The sequence below is a fragment of the Oncorhynchus tshawytscha genome, unplaced genomic scaffold (assembly GCF_018296145.1).
Source record: "Oncorhynchus tshawytscha isolate Ot180627B unplaced genomic scaffold, Otsh_v2.0 Un_contig_4835_pilon_pilon, whole genome shotgun sequence".
Lineage (NCBI taxonomy): Eukaryota > Metazoa > Chordata > Actinopteri > Salmoniformes > Salmonidae > Oncorhynchus > Oncorhynchus tshawytscha.
The window spans coordinates 1-17,139 of NW_024609202.1; the positions used below are offsets into that span (position 1 = coordinate 1).

The 17,139-nt window shown below is 43.7% G+C and overlaps 1 protein-coding gene across 16 annotated transcripts; it reads left to right on the forward strand.

The window, feature by feature from the left end:
- Window positions 1-933: 933 nt before the first annotated feature.
- On the forward strand, window positions 934-16,559 carry LOC112253632 (poly(rC)-binding protein 3). 16 transcript variants are annotated; one of them, XM_042314458.1, is made up of 13 exons: window positions 946-1,163; window positions 9,900-10,074; window positions 10,323-10,346; window positions 10,498-10,539; window positions 10,659-10,775; window positions 10,924-11,055; window positions 11,283-11,411; window positions 12,151-12,294; window positions 13,735-13,776; window positions 14,415-14,493; window positions 15,008-15,060; window positions 15,324-15,493; window positions 15,663-16,559. In XM_042314458.1, the coding sequence occupies exons 2-13, from the start codon at window positions 9,994-9,996 to the stop codon at window positions 15,715-15,717; spliced, it is 1,068 nt and encodes a 355-aa protein (XP_042170392.1). In that variant the 5' UTR covers window positions 946-1,163; window positions 9,900-9,993; the 3' UTR covers window positions 15,718-16,559. The 16 variants fall into 16 exon arrangements, with proteins under 16 accessions (XP_042170405.1, XP_042170404.1, XP_042170392.1 ...); XM_042314459.1 differs by having other exon boundaries at window positions 14,418-14,493; XM_024425537.2 differs by having other exon boundaries at window positions 948-1,163; window positions 15,005-15,060.
- Window positions 16,560-17,139: the final 580 nt, after the last annotated feature.

Genomic DNA, 17,139 nt, shown 5'->3' on the forward strand with positions numbered 1-17,139 from the left:
CGCTCCTCATTGTTTGTGTTGCCCCTAATCCAATGCCTGTACCCCCATCGCCCACATTGCCCCCCTCAAACCCTCCACCCCCTAAACCCTACATTATGTCTGTGCTGCTGGGGTCCCTGCACAACTGTCCATCTGACACCGGGTTGGATTTTAGCTGGATTGGATAATCTGGACGGGATGCCTCTAAAGCTCCCTGTAATTCCACAAACACTCACACACACACGCAGATTAAAAGCCAGCCGGGAGGAGCCAGGTTGGTTCGAGGGCGGCTTGATCTTACGACAGACATGTGATGTGGGGTTTGGGCTTTGACCTCTGTATCGCCATCTCTCTACCAGCCTCATCCTCCAGGGCACACAGACCACCACCCCAACCCACAAACCAACCACTAACCCTGGTAGTCCCTTGTCACAGATGTTGGGGGTCTGTGGGTTTGTGCTGGTGTTCCTTGGTGGTTGTTGTATCTGAAAATACTTTGGGTGTTTTGTTCATGATCAGCAAGAGAAGAAGGCGGTGGGTTGGTGGGTTGGTGGGTTGGTGGGTTGGTGGGTTGGTGAGTTGGTGAGTTGGTGGGTTGGTGAGTTGGTGGGTTGGTGGGTTGGTGAGTTGGTGGGTTGGTGGATTGGTGGGTTTGTGAGTTGGTGGGTTGGTGAGTTGGTGGGTTGGTGGATTGGTGGGTTGGTGGGTTGGTGGATTGGTGGGTTGGTGGGTGAACAATTGACCTACAGGACAGGCGAGTGCCTGGGGGTGGCTATGCAGACTTTGACACCCCGCCTCCGTAGACATGCCCCAATGCCAGTGTGCCTCACTAGGCACCCCCTTTGTTCCGTTTGGGGGTCGGGGAGGGGGGACGGTGACCCCATCTCGCCTCATCATACAGCCTATTTACAGTAGACCACAACATCGTCAGTGTAGTCAGGGTATCACACTGCCACAAATTGTTCGGCTAGGATGCAAGGCTGTTTCATTTCGTCATTTTTTTTAGAGAGGGGTCACGGGTTCTCTGTCTCGCCCATGTGATTTGGCCTTTCCAACCAATCAGATATCCCGATTCAGACTGGGCATAGCAAAGGGGAGAGGGAAAAAATCCTTTTCATTCTGTGTTTTTTTAATCTTTTGCGAAACGTCGAAAGTGGTCGCCATCTGTTTTACGCTGCATTAAGGTAATGCCTATTTTTCAGCTTCTAGATCAGGTTTGAGGAAGGCCTCTGATGAGTCCAATGGTCATATTGTTACTATTCAAATATGCATTTATTTTTATAAACATATATGGTGGAAATGTAAAATAGTGCAATTGACTGTATCATATGTATGTACAGTAGGCTAGTGTTAGACCATGTGTAAAAAAAGGCTTCATGGGTAGTCTCCTGGCTTTAAACTGGCAGCAGGAGATATTGGCCAATGTTGAGTTGGGAAATGTCTTCAATAATTAATGAATGTCTGTAGAGTTATCGTTAAGTGGCGCGGGAACAGCAGCCGTTGACATGTTGGGAGTTTATTATCTCACTCCCATCGTTATTTGAAACCCCTTTGTTTTGTAATACAGTGGACATCGATCTGACTCCATTGTTTTAGCCGTTGCTCTTAGTGTGTCCTTCATTAGGCAAATACAAAGGGTGTTGCGACCCCATGTGTGTGCTGTGAAAGTATTTCTGTATTCCCTTGAGAATCGCCGGTTAGCTTGTTGGTTGGTTTGGACCCCTTTCTTTGTGGTCCCTCCATGTTCCCTGCTATTGACTCACCCTTGTGATCGTATAAATTGGGGCTAATTGTTTAATGGAATTATCGGTTAATTGTTCCTTTAAGGTGGGTTCTAATGACATTGTGATGTTTTGCAGATCAGAAGTGGCGTCGTTCTATTGCGATAGGTTCCGCTGACCTTGTCCACACTGAATGGTAACAGAACCTGATAGCCCATGAGATGGATGTATCTCGTCCTCACGACCATTATCCCAATCATCCTCATTATCAAATTAGCTCTCTTGATGGTGTTCTTGGTCTGTAGGAACAGTCAACCTGTCATTTGGCATTATCACTAATTCATGTGAACCGTGGGATTGAACTAAGGAAGCACCAAATCGTTGGAATGTACGTTTCCTCCGTAATGGTTAGGACAGGTTTTAAAAGATCACATAATTGTTCAAATATTGCATCATCGACATCTCAAATAACAATACCGAAGGCTGGCACTATTTTCTGTTGTTGAGATGATCAAATGAACATTTGTATTGGAATTTAGAAAACGAAATATCATTGTAATCTATCAAGGAAGTAAAAATACTACGATCAAAAATTATATTATAGAACTTCAAAAGTATAAAAAAAAGATGTGTGTTTACACTCGACACATTTAACATGACTGTGATCTGTAAATCCATGCATGCTCATTCAGCGGAGCCTTGACTTAGGGACAAGCTGTGATCTCATGTACATTTGTGGGAAATCTAAGATGGCCGACCGCACGCTCTTCTTTTACCACCACAGCCACAGTTCAACATGGTAATGCTACAACGCAAAACGGGGTCTACATTCTCTATCCCGTCGTAGGCAATGGCACATTTTACAACCCCATTTTGTGATTGGATTCTAATTAGGGGACAGTGACAAGTGTTTTTGGGGCCACCCATGCCCCATCCCTCTCTCCAGTGTCGCCTGGCCTGGTGAGGGCACTACACAGTGAGAGGGAGTGAGTGGTCGCCCCCGTTTTGACTGTGATGTAGGCTGAGGTCTCAGCGAGGGGGCGGCTGATCTAGAGTGACAGCTCTAGAGTGTACTGTCACAGCCGGGTAGAGGAGAGGACGCCCACTCCCCACCTCCCCCCTTCTCCCCCCCAATCACACGGCAACAAAAGCCTAGTTAGCGTCAGATGAGACCAGAGCTGCTGCTCACATCTCAGTGTCCTGCATCTACAACACATTCTATTCTATTCTATTCTATATTCATTGTCCCCCATGTAAGAGTTTCTTTTTCAAACGAAGATCTGACAACTTGGGTGGGTGCAATTCTGTCTCTGGCCACTTCGGTACAACAAGTATATTTGGTTATTTTATTTTCCAACAGCAACACAAGTTCAACTTGAATATGTAATATCAACATGTACTTCTCTGCTGTCCACTGTGGCCCTTACTTACTGACAGCAGGGCATTTTGAATCCAGCATTCCAATCTATTAGAAGTAGAATGATGATTTTAGTGACAGGCTCAGTCATGCAGGAGACGGTTCTGCCTGAGTCATGAAAGTAGATGGAGTTCTTCATATGGGGTTTCCTTCTGTGACGTCCTCATGGTATTGAGGATACATAGGACATCCTTAAGGCTCAACATAGGCCGTCTAAAAGGTTAGAGGTGAGAGGTGATTGAATTGGCATATCAGTGCTATTTGAGGGTGCTGACTTGCTTTTAGTGAGTAGTTCACTGCAGCTATTTTCCTAATGAAAAGTCTGTTTAGTGCGTTCAGAATGTAGAATGGACTGGATCCCCTGGCTGACCTTTCCTTTGGCTCCTTATAACAGATTACAATGCTGCGTCACTCATCTCTTATCTTTGCCAGCAAACATGGCCAACCAAAGAGAATACAGCTACGATTTGTGTGCCATGCGTAACATATGTATTCCCTTTTCTAGTTTGCTTGTGTGTTAACGCATGCTCTATTAATTACACTATGATTGAGCTCAAAGGTCATTTGTAGAATCAGGGTCAATTAGAGTCGGAGCAGGCAAACATACAGAGTATATGAATGTGGGGTGCACTGCTTGTGAGGAGCCAACGTCTTGAGTCACCCTCAGTTTAGTGGTCTCCCTCTCTCTACTGCTTTGGCTTACAAGTGTATGCTTATGGAGGGTTTATATCAAAATCATAGCAGCATATCTCTAGCTCGGTGGATTAAAATGGAACAGATGACGGGGCTTTGGCCTAGATTATACTGCAAGTTCTGTCCTCCATTTTCCCATTCCTCCAGATCTCAGTCTTTTTCTCACGTGCCCCGTAAGAGCCTTTGGCTTGATGTTTCATATAATCAGTCTCTGACTTTATGGAGATTTTCAAACAAAACACATTTTCCAACACAATCTCCAATCTCTAATAAGGAAATCTTAAAGATGCTGATTGCATGTTCTCTTTGGTCTAAGCTTGAGCAAGCATACAGTACACACATGCACATGCACCAACTCACACACAGCTGACCGGAAGCAACGAAGGGCAGAGCTGAGGCCGGATAAGGTGAGGCAACACTGCAGAGAAAATTGCTGGCTCATTTCTACAGTGCATGATAAGACTGCAGTGCTGATCCACTTCCAGTCAGTGCGTTCCTTTCTTTTGCCCAGCACTAATCAAGGCATCTGGACGGCCTCTGTCTGTCATTCCCGGGTGATGTCACCCAATTCTCCCAAATATCTTTCTCTCCTTTTTTTCTTTCTTTCCTTCCTGACTGCTGACAGAATCATTTCAGGTGATCAGTGATGGCGTCACTTCAATTTAAGTCTCACCTGTCTCAGTGGAGGGGGCCGTGACTGTACTCACTCAGAGCTCTCTCCTGCCCACCCTCTTCAGATACTGAAGACAGCTATCTTTTCATATTTAGTCAAGTGTTCTCGGTCACTCACAGTCCAGTGGTTCTACATAAGAGGAGGGATCCTCCATTGTTAGCTCTACATTAAAGAGCCAAGGAATGAAAAGAAAGACAGGCAGATGTAAAGCTTCTTCTCCAGGAGTGATGCTGCAGCCTGCTGTCTTTTCTGCACTGGGCTGAGGGCAGGCAGGGCAGCAGACGAAGGGAGGGATGAAAGAAAAGGAAGAGCCATTTTGTGCGCGGTGTTGTCCACCCGAGCGTAAAGCGTGATTAATTCAATAGCAGAGCACCATAGAGGAGGAGGCCAGCAGCTCTGCAGCTCAACATAGCTCTCTCTGACCCACTTACTAACTACATCAGATGTCACGAGAAATACTGCTCTCTCTCTCTACCACTTTCTCTCTCTCTACCTCTTTCTATCTCTATCTCCATCTCTCTCTCTACCTCTTTCTCTCTCTCTATACCTCTTTCTATCTATATCGCTCTCTCTCCCCCCTCTCTCTCTACCACTTTCTCTCTCTCTACCTCTTTCTATCTCTATCTCCATCTCTCTCTCTACCTCTTTCTCTCTCTCTATACCTCTTTCTATCTATATCGCTCTCTCTCTCCCCCTCTCTCTCTACCACTTTCTCTCTCTCCCCCTCTCTCTCTACCACTTTCTCTCTCTCTACCTCTTTCTATCTCTCTATACCTCTTTCTATCTATATCGCTCTCTCTCTCCCCTCTCTCTCTCTACCACTTTCTCTCTCTCTCTCTCTCTCTCTCTACCTCTCTCTCTCTCTCTCTCTCTCTCTCTCTCTCTCTCTCTCTCTCTCTCTCTCTCTCTACCACGTTCTCTCTCTCTACCTCTTTCTATTTCTATCTCCATCTCTCTCTCTACCTCTTTCTCTCTCTCTCTCTCTCTCTCTCTCTCTCTCTCTACCACGTTCTCTCTCTATACCTCTTTCTATCTATATCGCTCTCTCTCTCTCCCCCTCTCTCTCTACCACTTTCTCTCTCTCCCCCTCTCTCTCTACCACTTCTCTCTCTCTACCTCTTTCTATCTCTCTATACCTCTTTCTATCTATATCGCTCTCTCTCTCCCCTCTCTCTCTCTACCACTTTCTCTCTCTCTCTCTCTCTCTCTCTCTCTCTCTCTCTCTACCTCTTTCTATCTATATCTCTCTCTCTCTCTCTCTCTACCACTCTCTCTCTCTCTCTCTCTCTCTACCACTTTCTCTCTCTCTACCTCTTTCTATTTCTATCTCCATTTCTATCTCTACCACTTCTCTCCCCTCTCTCTCTCTCTCTCTCTCTCTCTCTCTCTACCACGTTCTCTCTCTCTACCTCTTTCTATTTCTATCTCCATCTCTCTCTCTACCACTTCTCTCTCTCTCTCTCTCTCTCTCTCTCTCTCTACCACGTTCTCTCTCTCTACCTCTTTCTATTTCTATCTCCATCTCTCCCTCTACCTCTTTCTCTCTCTATCTCCCTTTTTCTTTATTTCCAACTTATTGATGTAATAACTCTGTTAACAGAGAGGATTGAGAATGGTCAACACATACATTGTCCAGAGCACTGAAAATATACTTGAAAACACTATTGGTCAAATGCAGACAATTGGTTTTGATAATGTAGTGTTCGGTCGGATGTATTAACCTTCACTCTGTTGCCTCACTCTTGAATACAGTGGTATTGTGTCCTGAATTGCATACCCTACTAATAGATACTAATACATAACTGATTGTGCTCAGATTCAAATGTGAACGGTTTGGGATTAAATGAAATATCATTCAACCAAGGGACACAATAGGCACATTTGAAGATAAAACAGGATTTTGGATTTGAAATGTCTTTTTTTTTATGCTGCCGCTGTCTCAAATAGAGTTCCGTCTGAGAATAGTGCCTAGCTGTTGAAATAAAAAGCAAGTTGACTGGAAGGCATGGATGGGGCATGGATGAATCATGAGTCTGTGACCTAATTCTATTGTGCTGCAGTGGATGAGGGAGAAGGTGGTGGATGGTAGGAGAGCTATTCAAACACACCACCAGGCACACGAGAGAAAATACATTCTCATTTCAGCCACACATGACGGCTCTCAGGAGGTGTGGACCCGATTGGAGTCTATATGATTTGTTTTCTGCATGCCGCCTTTTGAAGAATTCTTCAAATACTCAACCCAATTCGAAGGCATTTCCATCACCATGTATGCCTTCACAAAGACCAGAAGTGGTAGCTACATATACACCAGTATTTTTATTACAATACCACAAAGTGGTTACATCCTCTCATCTAGGTCCATCACCAAAATACCACAAATAACCCCGGTAACCCCTGGCTCCAGCAGTCCATTGTGCTACGGTCCCAGCCAGCCTACCACTCCCCCCTGCACTTGGTTTTAGTGGGTTTATTTCTGTCCCTGCCCAGGCCCTGTGGCAGACCTGCACCACTGGCCTGGCTCTTAAACCCGGATTAAGGCTTTTTATGTAATCTGACCTCTGGGAGATTGGAGAGAGACAGCTGGTTGCAGAACCCTTTCCTCCCTTATCTCAGAGACCTCCGGTGGCCTCCCACTCTCTCCGTTTGGCCTATCATACAACCTCTGGTTCTCGCTCTTTCCTTCTTTCTTTCTACAACGGGTTGGTCAAAAGAAGCATTGTGATTGGTTGAGATGTGTTCTAAACCATACACAAAAAAACAGTTTGGCAGGGGTAAGCCTATGACATAAAAATGGACATCTTGTTTTCTGTTCCATCTGAGAAATCTCTACGCATCTAGTGTCTCATCAGCCCAGCCAACCAATTCATTAACTTGGTTTCCACTGCAAAAAGCATCTTGACATTTCCCCCCCATGTTTCTAGCTTAATATTTGGGTTTTATAACAACAGGGGTTTGTCCAAACATCACTGTCTGTCTCTCGACATTTGCAACATTGTTTCAATATTGAAATTCGATTTCCACTGTCCTATTAGGAATTAACATGTCAGGACGAGATGGACATCTTTTTTCAGCCAGTCGAAATCAACATTGTTTTTATGGATATATACAAAGAAATTGAATGCAGCAACATTTCTGTTATTCTAGCTGCACGGTTTGACGTGACTGTGTTAGCCGTAGTTGGCTAGCAAGCAAGGGATAAGAACGTTGCCAGCCATCATGGCAACGGAACATTTAGAATGAACAACTTCCCATTCTATATCCATAGATCTAGAACGGGAAATCTTTTCTCAGCCAGTCGAAATCATGAATCAGTATCCTTTGTATGGATATAAATAAAAAAGGTCAAACAACATGAAATGGAGCTACAACTAACCAACCAACCAAACAACATGAAATGGAGCTACAACTAACCAACCAACCAAACAACATGAAATGGAGCTACAACTAACCAACCAACCAACATGAAATGGAGCTACAACTAACCAACCAACCAAACAACATGAAATGGAGCTACAACTAACCAACCAACCAACATGAAATGGAGCTACAACTAACCAACCAACCAAACAACATGAAATGGAGCTACAACTAACCAACCAACCAAACAACATGAAATGGAGCTACAACTAACCAACCAACCAACATGAAATGGAGCTACAACTAACCAACCAACCAAACAACATGAAATGGAGCTACAACTAACCAACCAACCAACATGAAATGGAGCTACAACTAACCAACCAACCAAACAACATGAAATGGAGCTACAACTAACCAACCAACCAAACAACATGAAATGGAGCTACAACTAACCAACCAACCAACATGAAATGGAGCTACAACTAACCAACCAACCAAACAACATGAAATGGAGCTACAACTAACCAACCAACCAAACAACATGAAATGGAGCTACAACTAACCAACCAACCAAACAACATGAAATGGAGCTACAACTAACCAACCAACCAAACAACATGAAATGGAGCTACAACTAACCAACCAACCAAACAACATGAAATGGAGCTACAACTAACCAACCAACCAAACAACATGAAATGGAGCTACAACTAACCAACCAACCAAACAACATGAAATGGAGTTACAACTAACCAACCAAACAACATGAAATGGAGCTACAACTAACCAACCAACCAAACAACATGAAATGGAGCTACAACTAACCAACCAAACAACATGAAATGGAGCTACAACTAACCAACCAACCAAACAACATGAAATGGAGCTACAACTAACCAACCAACCAAACAACATGAAATGGAGCTACAACTAACCAACCAACCAAACAACATGAAATGGAGCTACAACTAACCAACCAACCAAACAACATGAAATGGAGCTACAACTAACCAACCAACCAAACAACATGAAATGGAGCTACAACTAACCAACCAAACAACATGAAATGCAGCTACAACTAACCAACCAACCAAACAACATGAAATGGAGCTACAACTAACCAACCAACCAAACAACATGAAATGGAGCTACAACTAACCAACCAAACAACATGAAATGGAGCTACAACTAACCAACCAAACAACATGAAATGGAGCTACAACTAACCAACCAAACAACATGAAATGGAGCTACAACTAACCAATCAAACAACATGAAATGGAGCTACAACTAACCAACCAAACAACATGAAATAGAGCTACAACTAACCAACCAAACAACATGAAATGAAGTTACAACTAACCAATCAAACAACATGAAATGGAGCTACAACTAACCAACGAAACAACATGAAATGGAGCAACAACTAACCAACCAAACAACATGAAATGGAGCTACAACTAACCAACCAAACAACATGAAATGGAGCTACAACTAACCAACCAAACAACACTGTTATGGCCTCCCTAGTCTCTTATGACAGCCTTAGCTCATTTAGTTATGGGTTCAGGGATTATGGCCTTCCCTGTCCCTATACTTTTATGATGTACAGGTGTAGGATCTTAATTTGATCACCCTTTTGTTGCTCAGTTTCGTAATTTATATGAATTCACTGAAAACCAACACTAACACACAGTTATAGTAACAGTATTGCACTTTTCATGTAGGCTAGTTTTGGCCAGCTAATAGCCTAACCACTGATCAAGCAACATTATGGAGTAAACATTCAAATCCTGTTGCTGCAGGATTCTTTTGCTGTGACAATATAGGTCAAATTAAGATCCCAGAGTTAATGATTGTCCTCCAGAGTTAAAGCACTGTCTGCCACTCACAGTCTATAAAACTCTTCCTGTCTGAACAGAACTCGAATGGTATTCATGAGCAGGTTCATTCAAAGATGATATCCATCAATGTTACCCAGTGGTAGTTTGGTACCTCTGTTTCCAGTGGGCCTAATATTGAGTGGTCGTGTCTCATCCTTCTTGTCTTGCAGGTGACTGGTTGGCTGGCTGTTCCATAACACTCTCATTGGCCCTGGGACTCCTCTTTTACGTGACCACACCCCTTCCTTCACATCCAATCCCAACATGGAACCACCCAAGGTGCAGCAGCCAGGCGAAGGAGGCCTCAACGTCACCCTCACCATCAGGCTTCTGATGCACGGCAAGGTACAGTACACACCGGCTGGGTTCCAATACTCTCATATGGCTTACTTTCCTTATTTCCTTATCTCCTTTCCTTCACGACCACCGTTGGCTGAATGCGCTGGATAGGTTACTGTCTGTCAAGTGTTTTTAGATCAGTGGTTGTGAGGGAGACGAGGAGAGGTCGCTTTTCAAGGTTTTTGGGATAGTCTCTGTCATGTATTGGGTTGGACGTTGATGCTAACTGTTGTTGAACCTCTGTTTCTTTACAGGAGGTTGGAAGCATCATTGGAAAGGTAACTGTCATGTTCATAAACACATCACAATCCTATGAATATTACAAAACTGTTTTAAGATGTACATTTTTTTAATGTGACATCTCTCCGATATTTTAACTGTTGTCTGTCTGCTGTCTGTTTCTTGTCTGTCTGTTGTCTGTCTTTTCAGAAAGGAGAGACAGTGAAGAAGATGCGTGAAGAGGTAAGTGCAGTATGTATCCCATAATGCACCTTACCCAGTTTAAGAATGCATATTAAATGGATAGTATTCCATTTAGTACTTCATGATCTACTTTATTTATCTAACTGTGTCTACTGTTTGACCCACAGAGCGGTGCACGCATCAACATCTCTGAGGGAAACTGCCCAGAGCGGATAGTTACCATCACCGGACCCACAGATGCCATCTTCAAGGCCTTCGCCATGATCGCATACAAGTTTGAAGAGGTATCTAGCATACATACATCTCCTCTTGGTCGTGGTTCATTTTACAACGGCTGTTTTTACAATTTTGTGGCAGTTTTAAAATTCTGTTACACCAGGTATTTTAATACAATACTATTATACTAATATAATCTTTATGGTTTCTTCCCAGGATATAATCAACTCTATGAGCAACAGTCCAGCCACCAGCAAGCCTCCTGTCACCCTGCGTCTGGTTGTCCCAGCCAGCCAATGTGGCTCCCTCATAGGGAAAGGAGGCTCCAAAATCAAAGAAATGAGAGAGGTAAGGAAGGGCATAATTAGTGATAAGGATTGATTGAATTTACTTGACAATTTATTAGTTAGTTAATGATTAATTGGCAAAAAAAATGCACATATAGCCATTACATTTAGCCATTACATTTTAATTAGTAGTTTGTTTAGGAATCGTTCCTTTCTGGCTTGAGGACCAGCTATTTTTCATTGCACCTTACACAGTACACATGCTCAATAACAGTCTTCCCACTTCAGTCCACAGGTGCTCAGGTACAGGTCGCAGGGGACATGCTGCCCAACTCCACTGAACGAGCAGTCACCATCTCAGGAGCCCCGGAAGCCATTATCCAGTGTGTCAAGCAGATCTGTGTTGTCATGCTAGAGGTAGAGTGTGGAGGGATGAAGGAGGAGGGTCAGTCCTCCCGGGAATACACAGGAAAATACATTCACACAGACCTTAGGAATCAGCTAGAATGTACAATGTGGATGTAAAAAAAAAAAATTCAGTCTCAAACATCTAAGGAAGGAATTAGGATCTTGGTCAGTATAGACCATGGGACAAAATGATTATAACAATGTTGTAGATGATGGCTTCCCAGGTTGAAATGATATAGCCGACCTATGAGGTAAAATCATGTGATTCCAGTTGTCAGTGTGCTCTTAGACACAACACCTATTTCATGTCACTGCATGCATCCACAGTAAAGAACAATAGTGTGATGTAGTGAGTGTCACAGACTGTCTTCTCCCAAGGCACTGTCCCTCAGTCTACAAAACCTCTTCCTGTCTTCTCTTCTTTCTCTCTCTCTCTCGGTCTCTCTGTCTCTCTCCCGCACTCTCGCTCCCTCTCTCTCTCTCTCTCTGTCTCTTTTATCTCGTGCTCTGTCTCTGTGTCTCTCTGTATCTGTCTCTCTCTGTTTCTCTTTGTCTCTCATGCTCTCTCTGTCTATCTCTCTCTGTCTGTCTCTCTGTCTCTCGTGCTCTGTCTCTGTGACTCTCTGTATCTGTCTCTCTCTGTTTCTCTTTGCTCTCTCTGTCTATCTATTTCTCTGTCTCCTCTATCCCTCATCCCACTGCTCTAACACTCTCTCTACCCCTCTTCCCCTCTCCTCCCTCTCCTCAGTCCCCACCGAAAGGTGCCACTATCCCCTACCGTCCCAAGCCTGCCTCCACCCCCGTCATTTTTTCAGGTGGCCAGGTAAGAGCCGACCCGCTGGGGGCCTCCACTGCCAACCTCAGCCTCTTACTGCAGCACCAGCCACTGCCTGTTAGTGTCACTTCCAGGTTTTATCACTCATCTCCTCACCACTGCCACTGCCTCTGCTGGCATGATATCATCACCACCATCATCATCACCACCACTACCACCATCAGAACTGGGCTAGCTGCCATTTCAGCACCAGTTGACTCAGGACTTGATCCTAAACATGATCCAAAAATATGTTGGATGGAGTTGCTGTGCTGGCTGGTGTTGAAATGGAATTCAGCCCAATGCTGACCCCATTATCACACTGTGAACCCCGATGAGCACACATCAATTAGGTCCAATCACATTCCCCTGACAGTGGGTCCTCGACTCCCTCCTCCAATCACATCTCTCCCCAGCCCTCACCGTAGCCACTCCCACCTGGCTGTTCTCAGCCAGTGCAGTTAACCTGAACCTGATTGATGTGAGGGGTGAAGAACTAGAGAGGGAGTCTAGAGGACAATGGAGGAGATTGCAATATGATTAAAGAGAGCAGTTATTATTGTAAATAAAATAGTAAAATTAGTTCTATGCCTACCACATTATTTTCCTAAAAAAATAAAAATAAAATGGCCCTACTACCCAAGAAATCATCAGTAACATGTTTAGTACATCAGCAAAGTATTCGTGTGCAAACTCCCATTGTTTATCCAACTCCCTCCAACAGATATTATATCACATTTCGTTATGAATAATTGGCTGTAATATGACGTTATGACATTATCTCAAGTTTCACAAATGGTGACTTGCAAAAATGGAGCCACATAAGTGGTCAGAGACTGAAGTAGACAGTTATGTTCAGTATTCACCTCAGTACAAGGGATATGATATCTGAATTGTTTTTCAAGGTTGCTCATAGATCTTTTTTTTTTGCTAGCATTGTATGTTTAATTTTGTCATGAATTTAACTTGATTTCCATAAAAGATAATACTAAGACTGGGTTGGGGTCTGTTCCATTTAAATTCTAGTCAATTCAGGAAGTACACTGAAATTCTAATTCAAATTCTCTTAAATGCTTTTCAATGAGGAAATGTGGAATTGGAATTTGGTTTACTTTCTGCATTGACTGGAATTGAAATGGAATTGGCCCAACCCTGCTAAGAGAATACTGAAAGAGTATCAAGTGACTAGAATCAGTGAATATGATAGATGTGGGGTCATGAATGTAGACCACTACCGCCCCTAGTGGAGGTATAGTGGAAGTACATGGACTTTCCCAAACTCGGGCCCCAGGACAGCAAGGGGTGCACGCTTTGGTTTTTGCACTAGCACAACACAGCTGATTCAAATAATCAACTAATCATCCAGCTTTGAAATTTGAATCAGCTGTGTAGTGTTCGGGCAAAAAACAAAATGTGCATTCCTTGGGGTCAGAGGACCGAGTTTGGGAAACGCTGATTTAGCCACTTCCATCAGCAGATTCTAATAGCGTTGTATGTTTCTCCCTCCTCTCTTTCCAGGCTTACACCATTCAGGGACAATATGCCATCCCTCACCCTGACGTGAGTTCTAATTCCATGAGACAGTCTTCTCTCTACACTCTACTCTCTCGTGTCCAATCCTATTAATATTAACCCATAATATTAATACTACCAATTCTGAAAAGTAATTTCTGTCTCTTTCAAATCTGAAATTACTCACAACCTCTGTCCTTTGTTTGGAGCCAAACTTCATAGGACTTGGCCTGTAGGAAAACGAGCAGAGGGACACAGAAAGAAAACAATTATTTCCTTATCACCCAGAATAATAAGGATACCGGTTGCTCAAGTGAGGAATGTGAAAGTTAAGTGCAGTATTTCTTCAGAGAGGAGGTCAATTTCAAGGAATACTGCAACGTAGTCAAACGGACATGGTATGTTTCATGACTCCATGTTGGGTCCAAGTGTTTCAGACACAGACATCCATGAACTACATTTCACATGGCACCATCCAAACACACAGAGACGTCCTTTCTTCACCGACTCGGGCCAAGTCCTCTATGAGTTTCCTTTCTCTCTCTCTCTCTCTCCTCCTATCTGTGTCACTGCTTCTCCTGAATCCTGTCTTTCTTCTTGTACGGTTTCTTGGTGACAGACCTGACCTGTGTGTGTGTGTTTTAACGATGCCCTCATAGCTCTGCTGTCCCTCCTACCCCCCTCAGCAGTTGACCAAGCTCCACCAGTTGGCTATGCAGCAAACCCCCTTTAACCCCCTTGGACAGACCACCCCTGCCTTCCCCGGTACGTACCCACCTACACGAGAACCACCCTCTACCAAATCTCCTTCTCTTTTTTTACCTGTAGAGACACACACACACACTTCCTCCTCTTTCTCTCTCTCTTCCTCTGTCTTTCTCTGTTCATTCTCTTCCTGTCGTTCTTTGTGCTGCGCTTCCGATGACATGGCCACCTGGTGGTTGCTCTTGTTGACCTTTTATTTGTAGTTTCTCAAATATTTGGTTCATTTTCTTAATCTGCTTTTGTAGCGCCTTGAAGATTTTGGTCCTTCCGAGTTAGTTTTATCTGGGTCGGCGGGTAAATCTCCTCTGGTTTGAGAACCAACCCCCTTTCCAACAGAGAAGCAGAAGCCACAGGCTCCTCTCTCAAGACCTCTGCAGAAGCATCTCCAATCAGGGTTCCGACTATATGTCTCCAAAGCTAACTGTCGCTCACAGCGGACGCCACCCTCCCCGTGCAAAACTCTATTTTATGCCGTGTCCCCTCTCTCGGTCTCTCTCTCTCTCCCATATAGCAGGTCTGGATGCCAGTAACCAGGCCAGTACTCATGAACTCACCATTCCCAATGATGTGAGTATGGGGACCATGGATCTTTTCATTTGACATTTGTCATCTATTGTCATGTAAGGGATGGGTAAGGTGATTTCACCAATAGTCAGTCAATATTTTAACAAACAGTTTTCAAATGCTTGTATGCACCACCATGGATATATTTGTAAAAATAGAACAATTGAAAAAAGGGGTCAGTGTGTCAGGGTGCATGTGCCTTTGTCTGCATTCCATTCAGACTTTGCTATTCCCCTGTTTTAAGTCCCTCCGCCTCTTCTTCCCAGCTAATAGGCTGCATAATCGGGCGCCAGGGAACCAAAATCAACGAGATCCGTCAGATGTCTGGGGCGCAGATCAAAATTGCTAACGCCATGGAAGGGTCATCGGAGCGCCAGATCACCATCACAGGAACCCCCGCCAACATCAGCCTGGCCCAGTACCTCATCAACGCAAGGTCAGAGTTCTGGCAGACACACACACATTACAATTGACAAAGGGGTCAATAGCTCACCTGTTGTCCCAGGGATCCTCTGTTTGTCTGTTTGTTGTTATTACATTATCTTCAGCTAAAGAATTTGACAGAAACAATAATGTACTCCCTTTCCCATCATGCCCTGTGGCAGGTTCAGAGACGTGGCGGCCATGTGGAATGACCCATCCTCCATGACGACATCCTAAGGACCCAGCCCGGCCGGCCTCCACTCCCTCTGCTCCACTCCCTCCATCTCCTGACCACTGAAGACATGATGTTCCTACCCAACTCCTGATGATGATGCCCTCTAGACTAATGAATCTGGCTCTGATAACAACTCCCTTGACCCTCCAGCTTACTACCATGATCGCTCTCTAATAAGAGACCTGTTGCTTTCAGAGAAACTGAAAAAATAAGTAATGTCTTTGTTTTCGTTGATTTTAGACCTTTAGACAAGTGTTGAAGCATGTTGAACGTTCATTAGGATCAAATTGTGTTATTCTGAATTCTCTCTCTCACTCTCTCTGCTAGTGTTACAAAATAGGATTTCAATATCAGTTTGAAAAAAAAATGTACAAAAAAAATGTAAAAGTGTAAAAACATTGGAAAAAAATGCTACTGTTCCATTTTCTAGGTGCTGGGTGATGCTATCGGCACAGTATGGTGGGATGTAGCCCAATGATTACTTTATGATGCTCTTTTGAAAAGGTCTTTTTTAGGTCAATTTAAATCGTTCTATTTTTACCCCTATTCGGATCCTTAAAATGATCTGCTTACTAATCCGATCTCTACCCATAACTTTTTGCTGCATCACATGACCTCTTTGAGCCAATGGTATCACTCCTAGAGCCCTCCTTTCTATGTCCATTTCTTGTATTTTACATTATGACTTATACTGCATGTGTTCAGTAATGTATTGTATGTATTTGAGTATTCCAGTTTGGTGTAAGTGTTCCTATGGTGTTGCTATGTTATTGCTGGTGGGAGGAGCTATTGGAGGATGGGCTCATTGTAATGGCTGGAATGGAATTAATGGAACTGAGTCAAGCATGTGGTTTCCATATGTTTGATGTGTTTGATACCGTTCCATGTATTCTATTCCAGCCATTACAATGAGCCCGTCCTCCTATAACTCCTCCCACCAGCCTCCACTGCTCCAAACCTTTTCCGCAATTATTTTCATTAGTTTTTTTGCCATTCACGTCTAGTCCTACTACCACCCCAAATGAATAACTCTCCCTCACATCCTCCAGGAACCCTATTTATAGTATTTAAGAAGCATGAAAGGAAATTACTCAAGAAAAGAATCATCAGTGGCTAAAAACTGTATCCTAACTGACTGAAAACTAAAATGATTGTTTACTCGATTTCTTAACCAAGACTACTGTGGGTGACCACATAGTCAGCTATGCTACGCTCATGCAATAGACAATTCAACTCTTCATTATACGGTGGACTGCCTCTAGTGTGTGAGGAATTAGTTGGACTTAAGACTATTGCTGTGTCCAAATTCTCTTAGTTAGCTTCCTTTCGTCGTCTCCTTCACTCCCATGTCCACGACAGATAAAAGAGGCTTCAATGTACTACTCTTGAAGGAAAGGAGACCAGGAGAGGAAGCTGTTTGATAT

Excerpts from the sequence above, each read along its gene's own strand:
- LOC112253632 (XM_024425537.2), top strand. The coding sequence starts at position 9,994 with ATGGAACCACCCAAGGTGCAGCAGCCAGGCGAAGGAGGCCTCAACGTC. Across the intron at positions 10,540-10,658 it reads TGCGTGAAGAGGTAAGTGCA|AGCGGTGCACGCATCAACAT; the intron begins GTATGTATCCCA and ends TTTGACCCACAG. Across the intron at positions 14,494-15,004 it reads GACCACCCCTGCCTTCCCCG|CAGGTCTGGATGCCAGTAAC; the intron begins GTACGTACCCAC and ends TCTCCCATATAG.